Below are 14,855 nucleotides of genomic sequence, written 5' to 3' on the forward strand. Positions count from 1 at the left end.
CGCCTGTGTGCGTGTGGTGTGTGTGTGTGTATTCATTCTCTTTGTGATGGCTTTAAAAAAAGAAATAAGTATTAGGGGTTTGCTATCACATGGGACTTACAAATCTTGGAACTGTCATCTTTTACAATTGTAAGAGACTTTAAACATCACTTAGTCCAGCCATGGGAAGGAGGTTTCAATTAACAGGCCAATTTCAATTTAATAGTACTGTCCTGAGAAGAAATTTTGGTCTTTAAGACTCAAAAAATGTCATGAACCATTAGCAACGTTGGCTGAGGGCACACAGGAGAGAGGAGCCATACGTGCCACTGTCAGTGCCTTCAGAACCTCCCGTCCAGTGGTCTTTCAGGGAGCTTATTACTTGTCAAGTCAACTCATTACTTCTTTAGACAGCTCTGTCTATTTACTTATTTCTTCTATTTTGAGCTGAAATCTTATTTTCTGCAGCTTACAACCACATGACATAATGGTAAGCCTGGTTCCATTTTAACTTGACAGTGTTTGAACTATGTGGGACACTTCTCCTGTCCTTCCCAAGTCTATCGCCAGTTTCTTCAATCACTCCTCACATGGCACGGTTCCCTCCCTGTCTTCACCACTCACCACTGACAGGCGCCGGTCTGTCTCTATCTCTCCTCCAGCGTGGCACAGTAAAACTCTCTGTTAACGTCATGGTGTCATAGCATAATCCCAAAAATGCCTTTAGGGAGCTCAAATCTTTGTTTTCAGAATCCCTGTGTTCATTTTGAATTCAGATGCTCTACCTTGGGCCCAATTTGGTTAGTCTGAGGAAGGCTCCTAAAACCTTTCTTGTTATCAGCCACATCTGGGTGAATTTAAATGGATTCCTCAGAGCGTAGAACTGTCTTCCAACATTTCCAGGTCCTGACATGCCACTAGCCAGAGAAACCACAAAAAAACTCAGAGTACCCTTCCTCAGCCTTGAGAGTCTCCTCAAACCCATCTACAGATTTTCATTCTTACGAAGAGAATTTTCAATCTCACAACTGAAGCCCGAGGGACACTAAGTCAGGCACTGTTTGACAACTTATCCTCATGGACAAAAATGAAAAATAGGCCAAGACACATTGGCTCCACGTAAGTAATAAAGCGAAGTTTAGTCACTCACTTGACATGTGTTTCAAGAACTGGACTGGGCTATTGAGCAAATGAGAATGAATGACAGCAATCGTGTCATCAAACACATAGTCCCTGAAAACTAAAACACAGGTATAAATAACTCAAATAAAGTGATCAGTGAGGTACAAAGAGCTTTGGGAATTGAGAGAAGAGGTGGGTTTCTTTGGCTGAGTTGGAAGGTGGCAGAGAAGGCAGCAGAAAGGAAGTGAGAATTAGGAGAATTAACAGGGGAAGTAACGGCTGGCCTGGTGGTGCCGCGGTTAAGTTCGCACGTTCTGCTTCGGTGGCCCAGGGTTCACAGAGTCGGATCCCGGGTGTAGACATGGCACTGCTTGGCAAGCCATGCTGAGGCAGGCGTCCCACATATAAAGTGGAGGACGATGGGCATGGATGATAGCTCAGGACCAGTCTTCCTCAGCAAAAAGAGGAGGATTGGCAGCAGATGTTAGCTCAGTGCTAATCTTCTCCAAAAAAAAAAAAAAAAAAAATAGGGGAAGTAGTAGGTCTGGAGGGCAGATGGGATTGGAACAGAGGAGAAGTGAGAGAAGACTAAATACCAATGGGTTGAGTCATTTGGTTTGGATGAAGCATAGGGTTCATGAATACTATTAGTGGGAAATAAAGTTTGGCAAAACACAAGAGGGAAAGCTGAATGAGATTCCTTCCTAGATCAGCATCAGCTAATCAAAGCGTATTTACACCAAATAACCTGTGACCCATCAGAAGACACAGCGAGGGTGGGAGAGAAGAAGAAAGGCCACAGATCAGAACCTAGGGCAGAAAGAAAAAGGAAGCGAATCAATAGGGGCAGAGAGAGAAAGAGCACAGCGAGAAGGGAAGAAGACAAATACTGGCTTCCCGCCAACAGGAGGCTCCTCCTTATTTATTTTCCTTCCTTGACATTGAAATGTGCCGGTTAGCAGCTGCTCTTCCCTCCTAAAATGAATCTCCAGGCTGAGATTTCTAATCCTTATTTGTCTTCCATCTCCCTACGCCCTCTGTTAACAACCACTTCCCCTAAACCGCCTAATCCACCTTCAGCAAAATAGTCAAGGCGACTGACCGCTCATTAGTGTTGGCAAAAGAAAAGCAGGACCTGAAGAGGCCACCTCAGTGTCCCCAACACCCCTGACACTAGGGCAGGGGATCAAACCACCTTCTTGTTCTCACCTGAGGGAAGGGAAAGGGGACTGAAGAGGGAGTCTGAGGAGGCGACAGTGGAGGAAAGGGACCGGGAGCCTCGAAGAGCCATTCCATCAACCTAAGGAACTCAGCCCCTCCTTGCGTTTGTTCATTCACTCATTCAACCACTCATTCATTCATTTATTCCTCTCCTTCCCTTTATGCCACCTTTCTCTGCTGCCACACATCCAACAGACCACAAACACAAAGCCATTTCCACAGTAACAGCCCTTGGCTCTCAGTTTACACAGCGCTTCACCAGTCCTTCATGACTGACGCAGGCCCTGACACAGGGGCCTGGATTTTCCCTTTCAAAAACACACCTCAGTATGGTTTCCCTTTGTTGCCTTCTCGCCATGTTGTAAGCTCCATGAGGGTAAAAGCTGTCTTCTCACTGCTGTATCCCTAGCACTTAGCACAAGGTCTGAACTCTGTAAACAACTGCTGAGTGAATAAGACACGCACAGAGAAGTAAGTGGGACCGCTCGAACTCCCTAGAATTCTGTAAGATGAAAAACTGGTGTGGTCAAGATTGCTGACTAGTCACCAAAGTCCGTGTTCTCTGACTCTTTCGGGGCACAGCCACAGTAATCTCCCAGGCTCTCGTCTAGTTAGGTATGGCATGTGACTGAGTTCTGGTCAATGGGATGTGAGTGGAAGTGATGATGCCACTTCCAAGCTGACCCATAAAAATCCTCCCGCGCTTTGCCTCTATGCTCTATTTTCCCTTGTGGCTGGCAGAACTGGAAGCAGACCCCTCGGTTGACCTTAACGGATGATACCTGGGACCCTACGTGGAAAAGGGGCCCTCTGTTCTTATCTGTTCGTAAGAGAACTAAACTTCTCTTATGTTTGAGCCATGACACATTTAGGAGTCTACATGTTATAGTAGTTAACCTACCTAACTAATTCAGTAATACAGCTGGGTTACAACTCAAGTTAAGCTCTCCTACCCTTTACCAGCCAGCAACTGTTTGTCACTTTCCTAAGAAGAAATAAAGGCTATTCAGAAGACAGTACGATCTCACTTGGTATGTATGACTGAACAAAAGTCCTATTTGCTCACGATCAGGAAAAGATAGCAACCTTGCCTTGGGCTTGCCCGGGCTTGAGCCACAGCCACAGAACGGGCTGGGCAGATTCCAGTGCTGTCAGAACACTGGACAGTCAGCTCCCTTGCCTCGCCTCCTCTCAGAAGTACAGGTCACGCCCCACAGGCCCTGGACAAATGCCCAAGTGCCTGCTCGAGTAGTCTGGCCCTCGCCTCTTCTGTGCTTACCTTGCAAAAATGTCACAAAACATTGCCCCATTGTTTTCAGGGCCTACTGGAGAGAAGCTGTCAACAGCTTTTTCAAAAAGCCACATCGACCTGCATGGCCACAGAACAAGGGTTGCACCAAATGACTCACCTTGTGAATAAAGCATTCAGCCGACCGGGTGGAGAGACAACCTTGCACATAATTCATTTCCCCCCGGCAAAGCTCTCACACTGAGATGGGTTTGACTCTTTTGCTGTTTCTACCTAACACTAGAGATTTCAAAGAGAGCTCTTCTCCCTGATGGACTGGAGCAGTTAGGCAATTGAGTTACATTAAGAGAATTAGTAGCATATACTGCACATAATTGCTTGTTCGATCTAGGTCTCAAAAACTATTAAAAAGGTAAATTATTGACTAACTCTTTTCACCTTTCTTCCTTGCAGGTTTGCTTGTTTCAAGAACTTCCAGATCCTGTGGTTCTTAATCTTTTGGGGGTCATAGATCCTTTTAAGAATTTAATGAAATGCCTTTACCCTTTCACAGAAAAAATATATGTCCACAAGTGCACACGTACCTTACATACGATTTCAGAGCGCACATAGGATGCCTAGTTCATCCATGAATCCCAGGTTCACAGGCCCTGCAGGGCAGAGGTTAGCAAACTTTCCCTCTAAAGGGCCAGACAGTAGTGTTTTTGGTTTTTCAGGCCACATACAGTCTCTGTCACAACTATTCAACTCTGCTGTTGCAGAGCGAAAGCAGCCATGGCTGTCTGCCAAGAAAACTTTACTTACAGACATGAAAATTTGAATTTCATATAATTTTCATGTGCCACAAAATATGATTCTTCATTTCATTTTTTTTCAGCCATTTAGAAAATAAAAACCATTCTTAGCTGGTAACCTGTACAAAAACAGGTGATGGACCAGTCTGTCAACCCCTGCTGTAGGGCATGGGTTCTAGGTGTAAAAATACTACATCTTTATTTTCACTAACTTCTAATAGAAATTTCACGTTTCCATCCATTATGAATGTAGGCAGCAAACCTCAGTAGTGGCAGCAGTAACTGTGATTTGGTCACCAACAGAAATCACAGGTATGTTCATACCCCATTATACTAGTCACAGATAACTCAAAATATTGATCATGCTCATCACTATTTTTAAATTATGGCCATTACTAGATCTTCTGCTGTATCTTGCTATTTAAATGTGTTAACAAAGAAACATATATATTATTACATCACACATTTGATTTTTAACAATTTGATAACTATATTTCAATATAATTGATTTCCCTTCTAACCCTATAGATTTTATTTCGTGGATTTAAAAACAGAATTCTGAGAAGCAGTCCAGAGCTTTCACCAGATACTAAAGAAGTCCATGGTACAGGAAAGGGGAAGAGGGCCTGAGCGGGCAAAACCATAGCATCTCCTACCAGAGCGTTGACATCTTCAGTTTTGTGGATGAGCATCCGTATCTCCTCTGGATCACCACTGAAGATTGCTTGGACCAGTGGTGGCTGCAAACACAGGAGAATTTGAATGAGAACTATAATTAAATATATTTGATTGCATTCGGATGCAGATGGCTAAAAGATTTGTTCCCCAAAAGTTTATTCAACAATTATCAATTGGCAGACAAAGATAAGTATAGCTCAGATCCACCCTCACTGGAAGTCTAGTGGGGGAGATATTTGCACAAAGAAATAACTATAATACGATTCAAAAGCCATGACAATCACATCTAAGCTGGGGCTATGAGTATAACACAAACATCACTCATAGTTGAGGATGTCCTTGAAAGCCCCTTAAATTCTCCATCAAGGAAACTCCCAAATCTGTGGTCTTGTGCATACAGCCCCATCGTTCCCCCGTTTTCTCTTAGACAATGTTCCACAGTACCCTCAAATAATTCCCTTCCTAGAAGATGGAAATGGCCATGTTCTGACCACCTGAACACATTTTTGTCAATGTCTGGAAAACCCTTGAAATCATTCCCAAACGTTCCCCATAACGTTAGCCAACAAGCACTGAGTGTTTAAGGTGGGATTACACCCCACTGCCTGCTCAAAATATAACGGCAGGGTGCAAAGCAAGAAGGGGTGTTACTGAGTGCTTATCATTGGACTCACATCCACTAAACAAGACCCAACATACAGCAGAGGATTTATAAAGGGCGAGGGAAACACAGCTGGAAGATAAACTAGCTCTGCTTGGGTGGCAGGTAGGGTGAGGAGAAGAGTGCATCCAGAAACGCTTCCTGGGAGACGTCTTAATGAATGAGTGTGCGTTGCAGACAGGGAAGGAAGGGCATTCCAGGCAGACGGATCAGGGTGTGCAAAAGTGTGGATACGCAAGGAACTCGATCTATTAGAAATGCTGTCGTCAACCTGGTGATTAGAGTGTGGGGTAAAAGAGGAAAACTGGTGGGCTCCTGGGTTGGTGTTGGGCCTGCCCCACCTGGTGAAGGGTCCTGCTCAAAGCAGCTCCACCACCGCCGGCTACATGTGAGCCCCCTTCCCACGTGTAATCTGGGGTGTGAGCATGACCTTGCTGCCCAATCACTCATAGGATTGTTATTAGGAACAAATGAGTTCATATATTGGAAAACTCTCTTTGACCATACAACCCTACACGAATAACAGATGTTTTCATTAAGAAATGTTTAATGATGCCATTATGGAATATTTGACTCTTTTTTTTCAAACTTGAAAAACCTTGGCGATTACAAACACACACACATACACACACACACATTCACTCACAAATTTTGGAAATACTTTAGGCAATTAGATACTGGATACTAGGATTAGCTCCTGAGCGCTTATCATTGAACTCACATCCATTAAACAAGACCCAACATACAGCAGAGGATTTATAAAGGGCGATGGAAACACAGCTGGAAGATAAATCCTAGTAGGCAATTAGATGATGGCAATTTCCCAAACTTGTCTGACCATAAGGATCACTTGTGATGTTTGTGAAGCCAACATTCCCAGATCCTTTCCCTGCAGGTTCCGATTTATTGTATCTGGGGTAGAGGCCTGTGAATCCAGATTTTTCGTAAAAGCCCACTTAATCTTCGGAACTGGTGAACACCGGCCTAAGGTACAATCATTAGCCTCACCTGACCTCTCCCTGTTCATTTCCTTGAGAATCCGAGTCCTCATATTCCTTATAAATTTCCTTCTCTCTTTTTTAACCTCCTGTTGCCTTATGGGTTTTGACAGTGTTTATTATTATTTGGGGGGACCAATATTGTCAGTCGGATATAGTATGAGGACTTGAGGCAGTACTATATGAAAAATGTTAAATAGCAGATAAATACTCCAATATGCCAGAAATTTGTCCACAGTGTTCCCCTCTGCCATAAAAGTTTCCAGCAAGCGGACAGATGTATCTCTTTTTTACTCAAAATGCCCTCTCGATTCAACCTCCTTGCCGAGGTGTGTGATTCAGAGAGAGTTTCTCAAATTGCCAACAATGGAGCAGCAGGAAAGAAGCCTTGAAGAACACAAGTGTTCTGCCAGTTCAGTCTCAGCTGGCTGTTCTGCCTAAGGACAAGGAGATCCTTCCACACGCTTGCTGACGGCCTGCCAACCAGGTCTCCAGGTTATCTGCCCTGTAGCAAGGACTGTGTTTCATAGAAAACACAGAGTCAGACACAAACTCAGGATTTCAACAAAAATATTGAAACTTGTTTATCTGTTTCATAATTCTCCATCTGCTGTGCTGGTGGCCAAACACTTGTGTGTACTTTTCCGCCTTTCTGAATCTTAAGAGAAAACAAATATGAAAGCGCAATAACCACAGGATGACAAGCAGAGGCAGAGTCTGACAAGACTTTGATGTTAAATCAACAGTAATCAATCAACAGTTGAGAAGTTAAGATTCTGAAGAACAAACATATCCCAGGAGTTAATGCACCACAGGTTAGTCACTTTAAGGGAACACAGCTAGGTAAGCAAACCTCTCATCACTCAGGAGTATAAGGAATGTGTACAGATATTCTGTCACATTCGGTCCTCACACTTCTCAAGAAAGACAAGAGTTCCAAGCTACGGCTGGAATGTTCCCAAGGAGAGCCACCCTGATGAAGCTGCCAGACAAGGACGCCAGCACAGTCTTTCAGCAGGGAGTGGTGTGTAGGGCTTCCCAAACATGCCAGGCCCAGTCCCTGAGACTGTTTTAAAGGGTCTCACCAACACACAGAATTCCCAGTATGCACACTTTCCCAGCACCTCTAGGCCTGGCTCTGCCAGAAGCTGCTTTGGAGAGTATTGCCAATGCACAGAATTCCCAGCACCCATTGGGAAGAAGCTGAACTATTATTATACGTGTGGAATACATATACCCACATGTACACACCTACATTTGCCAATGTACACACATCTGTATTTACACTCATGTGTGTATGCACAGAGATACACGTTGATTCACAGACAAATCCCTCACACTGTCTGTGGAATAGAAAAGGGTCTGTTCTCCAGAGCCCAAAGCCTTGCTAGATGGACATCTCTAGCCCCAGCTGTGCTGTGTGGCCAACACAACATCATCTTCACACTGTGAATCCAAGCATCACGGGATTCCAAACCAGAGCATCACAGATTCACTCTTTGCTTGAAAAGAAGCTGCGTTTGCATGGATGTAATTCTTGAACAAAATTACTGTGACTCTTGAGCAAGTAGTATTTTCTAAAAAAACATTACGGGTGTTTCCTTTTTTCTCCACGCTCCCAAATAAAACATGCCCAGAGAGCACTTTGGCATTCCCTTTTGTGGGGATTTTAACACAATCCTGCTGTTTTATTTTTCCCTAGATAAACACTTACCCTGAGAATAAATATTTAGAAAAAGACATATCCAAATATTATCTCTATTACATGATTTTAAGAAAGGGGGGACATTCTAATTAAATATTGTTGCTCATAGGTATCAGGTACTTGACTCTGTTGACCATTAATTTGGCAACCACGCTATCTTTTGCAGCTTTTGCCTTGAACTTGATAAGTCTTACCCGCGAAAGAGCAGAGTCCCAAGCCTTGGCAAGTACTGGTATTTCTTTTTGAAGTTTCACACACTTCGATACCAGCATATATAAAATAGGGTGCTTAGTGTGCAACGGGGTACAAAGTTAAATAAACACAAATTTATAACAAGGGTCAAAGTTGTGAAAAACAAATAGTGGCAGAAAAAAAGGAGAGAGAGAGATTCCAATGCCATGAAACCATTGGTTATCATTCCCTAAATAAATTTAAATTCTTAAGAAAGGTATGCTATAATTTCAGCTTCAATTACTAAAATTTTATTGACATGCTTAGCAACTGTAAACTGGAAATGATTGCCATGTGCGTGGATATTGGCACAGTCCCTCACATAGATTCAGAAGGCAGAAGGACACTTCCTGGGCTACTTTACCAATGGCACAAGTGGGGTTCAATATTAGGATAGGACCTGTCTCTGTCTTTCAACATCATCAATACCAGCACCTTCCCATCTTTGCCAGGAGTGTTGACAGCTGCCTTCTGGAGGAGACTGTCTGCCAGGCTGATGACACTTGACCCCTCTAAGACAGATGTGCAGAGCAGAGGGGCCCCTTGAATTTGGCAGCCATTATACGTTATGTAGCTAACCTTGCTAACACTAGGAACTGAAAGCTTATCAGCAACAAGCCACTTTCTCTACCCATCCCCCTATCAGCCCATCCAACACAATATTTTTCTATTTTATTCTCAGTCTTTGAAAAGAAATTGGGAAAATATCTGATTTCCAAAAGTAAGACACTAAATCAAATATGTACTGAGACAGTATTCTCAAACTTTGAAGTAGAACGACAATTCCACTAGGGGGAGCAAGATGGTAATTTGTTACCTGGGAGATAAGAGTGAACGTTCAGGTTGCGTAATTAAAAGAAGGAAGCTGGAGGATCCACTTTATTCAAGACATAGAAGAACTCAGGCTTCTGAGAGAGTTCTTAGTAATAAGTAAACACACACCCTATGTACATACCAAAACAAAAAACCAAGAAGCCTTCCCTATTGATCCCCGAGGGTCCAGGTGTTTAGGAAATAAGAATGAAGCTATCTAAAACTCAGGTGTTAATGTATCATTTTCATCATTTGCAAAACCCAATTCAATTATTCCCTCAATTCTACCTTCAAAAACTGCTACTAGGGGCACCAGACATGCCATTAGTTTAGGAGTAAAGTACCTCATGGGTCCTACAGTGAGAGCACAGCTAGTTGAGAGGACCCACCCCCTCCTCCAATGAGGCTGTGGGTCCCTCCTCCAAAATCCCCTAGTGAAACCACCAATGTGTTTTTTGTTAAAACCTTGTAGAGTGCACTTCACATTCCCTTTGTGGGAGCTGCATGTTCTTGACTGAAAAAACTGGCTTTCGAAGATAAGCAGAGTGATAGAGGCTGTCACTGAGCATCTGTAACTACAGCCAATGGTAAGTCCAAGAAGATGCTCCAGCATGTCATTCCAACTCCTGGGGTGTTGCTTGTCTTTTTTTGATTAGATTGAGTAATTAAAGACTCTAAATCTAAAGGAAAACATCTTGCATTCTAATCAGGAACGGGTGATGGGAATCAATCAATAGCCAAGAGCAAAAAATGATATTGCTAAACATCTGTCCATACTTGAGCATCCTGAGTATAGTACATCATTAATGCAAGATGGGAGCACGTTATTAGTAGCTTATAGCTGATGCAGCAATAATCTGGCCACATGAAACCATCAACTTATACGTACACACCGAAACACTTCATTAGGTAACAACCGGTTTTTGTATGAGGCAGTGCTTGGATTTTTACAAAAGGATAATAAAAATTTGTTCAAGTCACTAGACTTAATGGACAAAACTTGTTAGCTCTATTCATGTGGGTCCTGCTGTGTGATCTGCTGAAAGGAGGCCATTAAGTGCTCCCTGAATACAGAGCACTCTTTACTTGGGGAGAAGTTCACTTCATCACAGAAATGTAATGATGATCATAAAATCAAAACCTGTTTCCCTTAAGAACTGTACAAAATATACTGAATCCTCATAAACTTTTTTTTTTTAATACAGGACTACATATCTGAAAATGTCTCCTACAGCCTATGCTGCAGCGTTCAGTGTCTATAATATTTCCAATTATTATTAAAAACAAAAAAAGCATAAAATTCCAAGTATCAGTAATATCCTCTCTATATGTAGCTATTTCTTAACTCTATACTTAAACACTGTAAAAAAAAAAGGACTATATTTAATCAGAAAATGGAAAAATTAATTTATTATCTAACCTTTTCTAGAATGAAGATAATACATGGGATTGACTATGAAATAGTTGTTCAAGGACCAACTCTCCAGTCTGGGGAACATTCACATCCTTTGCTGCGCCTTGCTTTCTTGAGCTCCTCCTTGGCTGCATCTCTGCTCTTTAATGCTACTCACTAGCGCCTTCACCAGAGGACAGCTACCCCAAGGGAAAATGAAACCCAGGCACGCCAACTTTGCTATTAGTCACTCACAAAAGATTAGGTAAAAGGAAATGATGAAACAACAGTATTGGTTAAATTGAAATCTGGAGGCAATGTTCATTTTTACAGACCTGAGATCTCTCTCTCTTTTTCTTCCATAGTGGGGAGATTAATAGGGTATCAGACTGACCTGGGATTAAATCCTAGCCTTAGTTTCCTCATCTGTAAAATGGGGTTATCATGGCCATTTTACAAGATGTGTTTAAGAAATGACATAATATATGCAACGCCCTCTGTACAAGGCCGGATGCCTACGTATAATCTATAAAAATAGTGATTAGTGTTGATTTTGAGTTAACAAGCTCAAAAACTTTCACAGACAAGTGCATGTAAGTCCATCCATCCTACAAGAGGAAAAATAAGGGATTGAGGGAGATTTCCTAAAAAATTACAGAGCAAATAAGTCAAGTTAGGATTATCATCCATTCAACACCACCTACAAAGCCAAGGGGCCCATGACAGTGGGAGAAAAGCCTTCTCAGGCAGGGGAGCAAAACCAAACCAAGCCCGAGCTGGCCTCCGTCACACTGGCAACCTCAAATACGTCACTCAACCTCTCTGTACTCAGTGGTCTAATATAAAAAGTCAAAATAATAGCAACTCACCTGAATAATACATCATCTTTCTTTGATTCATCAAAGGGTGCACATATTCATGTCCTCTGGATGAGAATATGAAATCATAATTTTACTATTTAAGGTTATCACACATGTGTACAGTTATACTTTTCCTTTTTGATCTCCTGATGGTCATAAAGGAGATGAATTCCCTGTTTGGAGCTGTGAGGGGGGGTCTAACGATTTGCCTGGTAGTGGCCAAGTTGAGACAAGAACTTAGTTTTCCTGATTCTCCCAGTTCAGTATTCTCTCTCGTGTGTCAGGTAATACAATATAATACAATACAAGATGATGAATATAGAATAAATATAATATATTATATATATTTTATACTAAGGAATTCAGCCTCAGTTTCAATGTACTTCCTATGGAGAAATATTATATACCTTATAACTCACTAAGGAAATATGTCACCATATATATCCTTTCTATGTTGATGTACATATTTACATCATATAGTCACTCTATATGTGTATATATTTCTAGGCATCGTTACTCTCAACAAAATAACTAACAATAAAACAATCTTGCCAAAAGATAGAAGACAAAGAGCTATAATCTTTCAAAGTAGGGGCGCTCAGTGTGAGTTCGAATTACCAAAAAGATGGAGAAGGTAGGTGTTAAGCTGGATTATGAAGAATGACACTGGAATAAATCTTTCACGTTGGAGAAGAGTAGGGGAAAAGGCTGGAAAAGTAAATAACTAGGTCGGGGGAGCGCCATGCCAGCGGAAGGAGTCCTAACCCAATCTTGTGGGCAAATAGGAACTCGGGTCTTGAGCAAGAAAACAGCTGAGGGTTTTTGCAAACATTTAATCTGTCCACAGTGTGCGCTGAGCTTTGGAGGAGGAGAGAATGGAGCCAGAGAAGCCAGTTGGAAGACGATTACTGCAATCGATCCAAGGCATCACAGAAAGAACTCTCCCATCTTCCTTTATCTCAGGCTCCCCAGTTGCTACTTACAGGAACGGAGTGGAAACAACACACACAGTTTTCAGTTCTTTGATGTCTGCTCTATTCCTGGATGCAAGTTTGGCTCAGCGTCTTGGCCACTTTCCTTCACTCTTTATATATAGCCCAAATCTCCTGCCCCCAAGACACTAATGTTTCCAGGTGAAATCGAGGTTACTTCCTTTAGGTCCTGGAACGCTTCCATTCTTCCCCCCACAGAACCTCCACGGAAGTAAGTTCTGTTTTGTCAGACTTGTCACTTGATCACTGAATTTAAATCACAGCATTTCAAAAATAGGCCACATCCATAAAGAGCCAAAGCAAAGCAAAACAAGGCCAACGCGCTCTGCCAAATGCCATATTTTTACTGGGATCTGCTGCCAACTACCCACATCTTTTTTCGCTCTGTCTAGTTTCAAATGGCTTGAGATCAAATCTCAACTTTAGCTAAGTTAATTAAATGGTGCTCAGGAGTTAACTTTTAAAGAACGTTAGTTTAAGCAAGAGCACAAAGGATCCAAGAGGTTAGCTCATAGAGAATATTGAAATCAGTGTAATGCAAACAGAACAACAACATACTTCCACAACAGTGTCCTGTTTTGAAAAATTGTTATAGAAGTTTTATTTCCTATTTTAGTTTTGGTTACATTCTTTGTATAACTGCATCCTATAGCATATTGAATTCATGTGGTTTCAAATATGGAGGGTTATTTAATAATGCCAATCAATATAAGCCACTTTAGTGACCTTTGTGGGAAAAAAATTATACAGCTAGATGATTATCAGGGTAATAAGTGTATTCAGTGCAATTTCTTTGTTTAGATAAAGAAAGTGGTTCTAAGTCTTAGGATGCATTGTACAAACACAACTTTTTATTAATATCTCGTATGTACATCCCTTTTCATGATAAGGGCAACAATAAGATAGTATTCCTAAAGAAAAAATATGATAGAAAATGGTCTATAACTACAGTAATATTTTCTTGTGGCCTAAAGTAATTATAATTTTTGAGAGTTATTGGAAATTAGAAGCTAAATAATGCAATTCAAGCATCCTTCAAAAACAACAACAATCACATCAATGTGCAGAAATGAAAGGCATTGATGAGGAAGGTGGCAATTTCTTGCTATATTTGAGGGGGATGGAAGTACCAGGTATGAGATATATGGATTAACTCAATCACATAAAGTCATTCAAGACTCAAACAAACTCCAAATTGGGTTTGTCTGAAATTTGTTAGAACCTTGACTCTTTCAAAAGGCACTTTTTGCCCAACCAAGTCTTTCCAATGCCCAGGAGAGTTTTCTTTTAAATCTCCTTCCTTTCTGCAGTTCACTTCCTTTGAATTCCATATGCATTCCTTGGAAAGGGAGACAGGAGTTAAGCTCTCCCCACCTCTCCACAGGGGGCCAGATGGGGGATGAAGGAGATGTGCAAAACTGAGTCACCGCCCTGGCCTGGGCTGTTCAAATCACTCCCAAATCTAAGGCAGGGGGTTGACCAGGACCTCTATTAGTCTCTGCCTGAGATGACTGGAGGGTCCCCTGCTGCCCACAAAAACAGGAAAGTCACAAGAAAGTCAAATCTATTAGGGATTCTCTCAGTGTAGTCTTCCAGGAAGCATCTTCTCACTTTCCCCACCCAATGTCATAGCAAGGGCATTCAGCAACAGAAGTCAACGGGAAACGATAAGGCAGCAGGAAGAGAGGAGTCCAAGAGGCTGAAAAACATTAGATAATACAAAACGGGAAATTTTGCTAAAAAGGATGGTCACATTATATTTCTTTGCAGAGACAGCAATCCAGTTCATATTTCCTTTATGTCTCTGCATAGCACCCTGCCAACAAGAAATGAAATCTATGTTTTTAAAAAATTAATCTGGTACATTTCAGATAAACATATTTGACCCAATCCAACAAAGATTGATTAAACAAAGGAAATTTACCAAGCGTAAGAAATTCAGGCACTGAGATGTTATAGTCAGTCTCTCCCTTGATGGAGTTACCAAGGTGTAAGAGGAATGACTATACACAACTTGAGTGTAAGGTAAATACCACAGGAGAAGTACATGAAGAAGAATGAGAGAGCACATCTGGTCTGAAAGACGCAGCCTTTGGCATGAATATTGAAGACTGGAGAGGATTTAAACAGGTAGAGATGGATGGAATGGGAAGGGAGTG

The 14,855-nt window shown here is 41.8% G+C and overlaps 1 protein-coding gene across 7 annotated transcripts in view; it reads right to left on the reverse strand.

Moving 5' to 3' along the window:
- ANKRD44 (ankyrin repeat domain 44) overlaps nt 1-14,855 on the reverse strand; it is a 286,713-nt gene that overhangs the window by 175,140 nt on the left and 96,718 nt on the right. For 6 of the 7 annotated variants that reach the window (XM_070508287.1, XM_044768520.2, XM_070508289.1 and 3 more), the window contains exon 2: nt 5,022-5,105. The exons of the other annotated variant lie outside the window; for it this stretch is intronic. In XM_070508287.1, the coding sequence (XP_070364388.1) occupies nt 5,022-5,105 (84 nt within the window). The remainder of the gene's footprint in view (nt 1-5,021; nt 5,106-14,855) is intronic. 7 annotated transcript variants of the gene reach the window in all.

Source organism: Equus asinus, chromosome 4 (assembly GCF_041296235.1).
Source record: "Equus asinus isolate D_3611 breed Donkey chromosome 4, EquAss-T2T_v2, whole genome shotgun sequence".
In the NCBI taxonomy this organism is placed as follows: domain Eukaryota; kingdom Metazoa; phylum Chordata; class Mammalia; order Perissodactyla; family Equidae; genus Equus; species Equus asinus.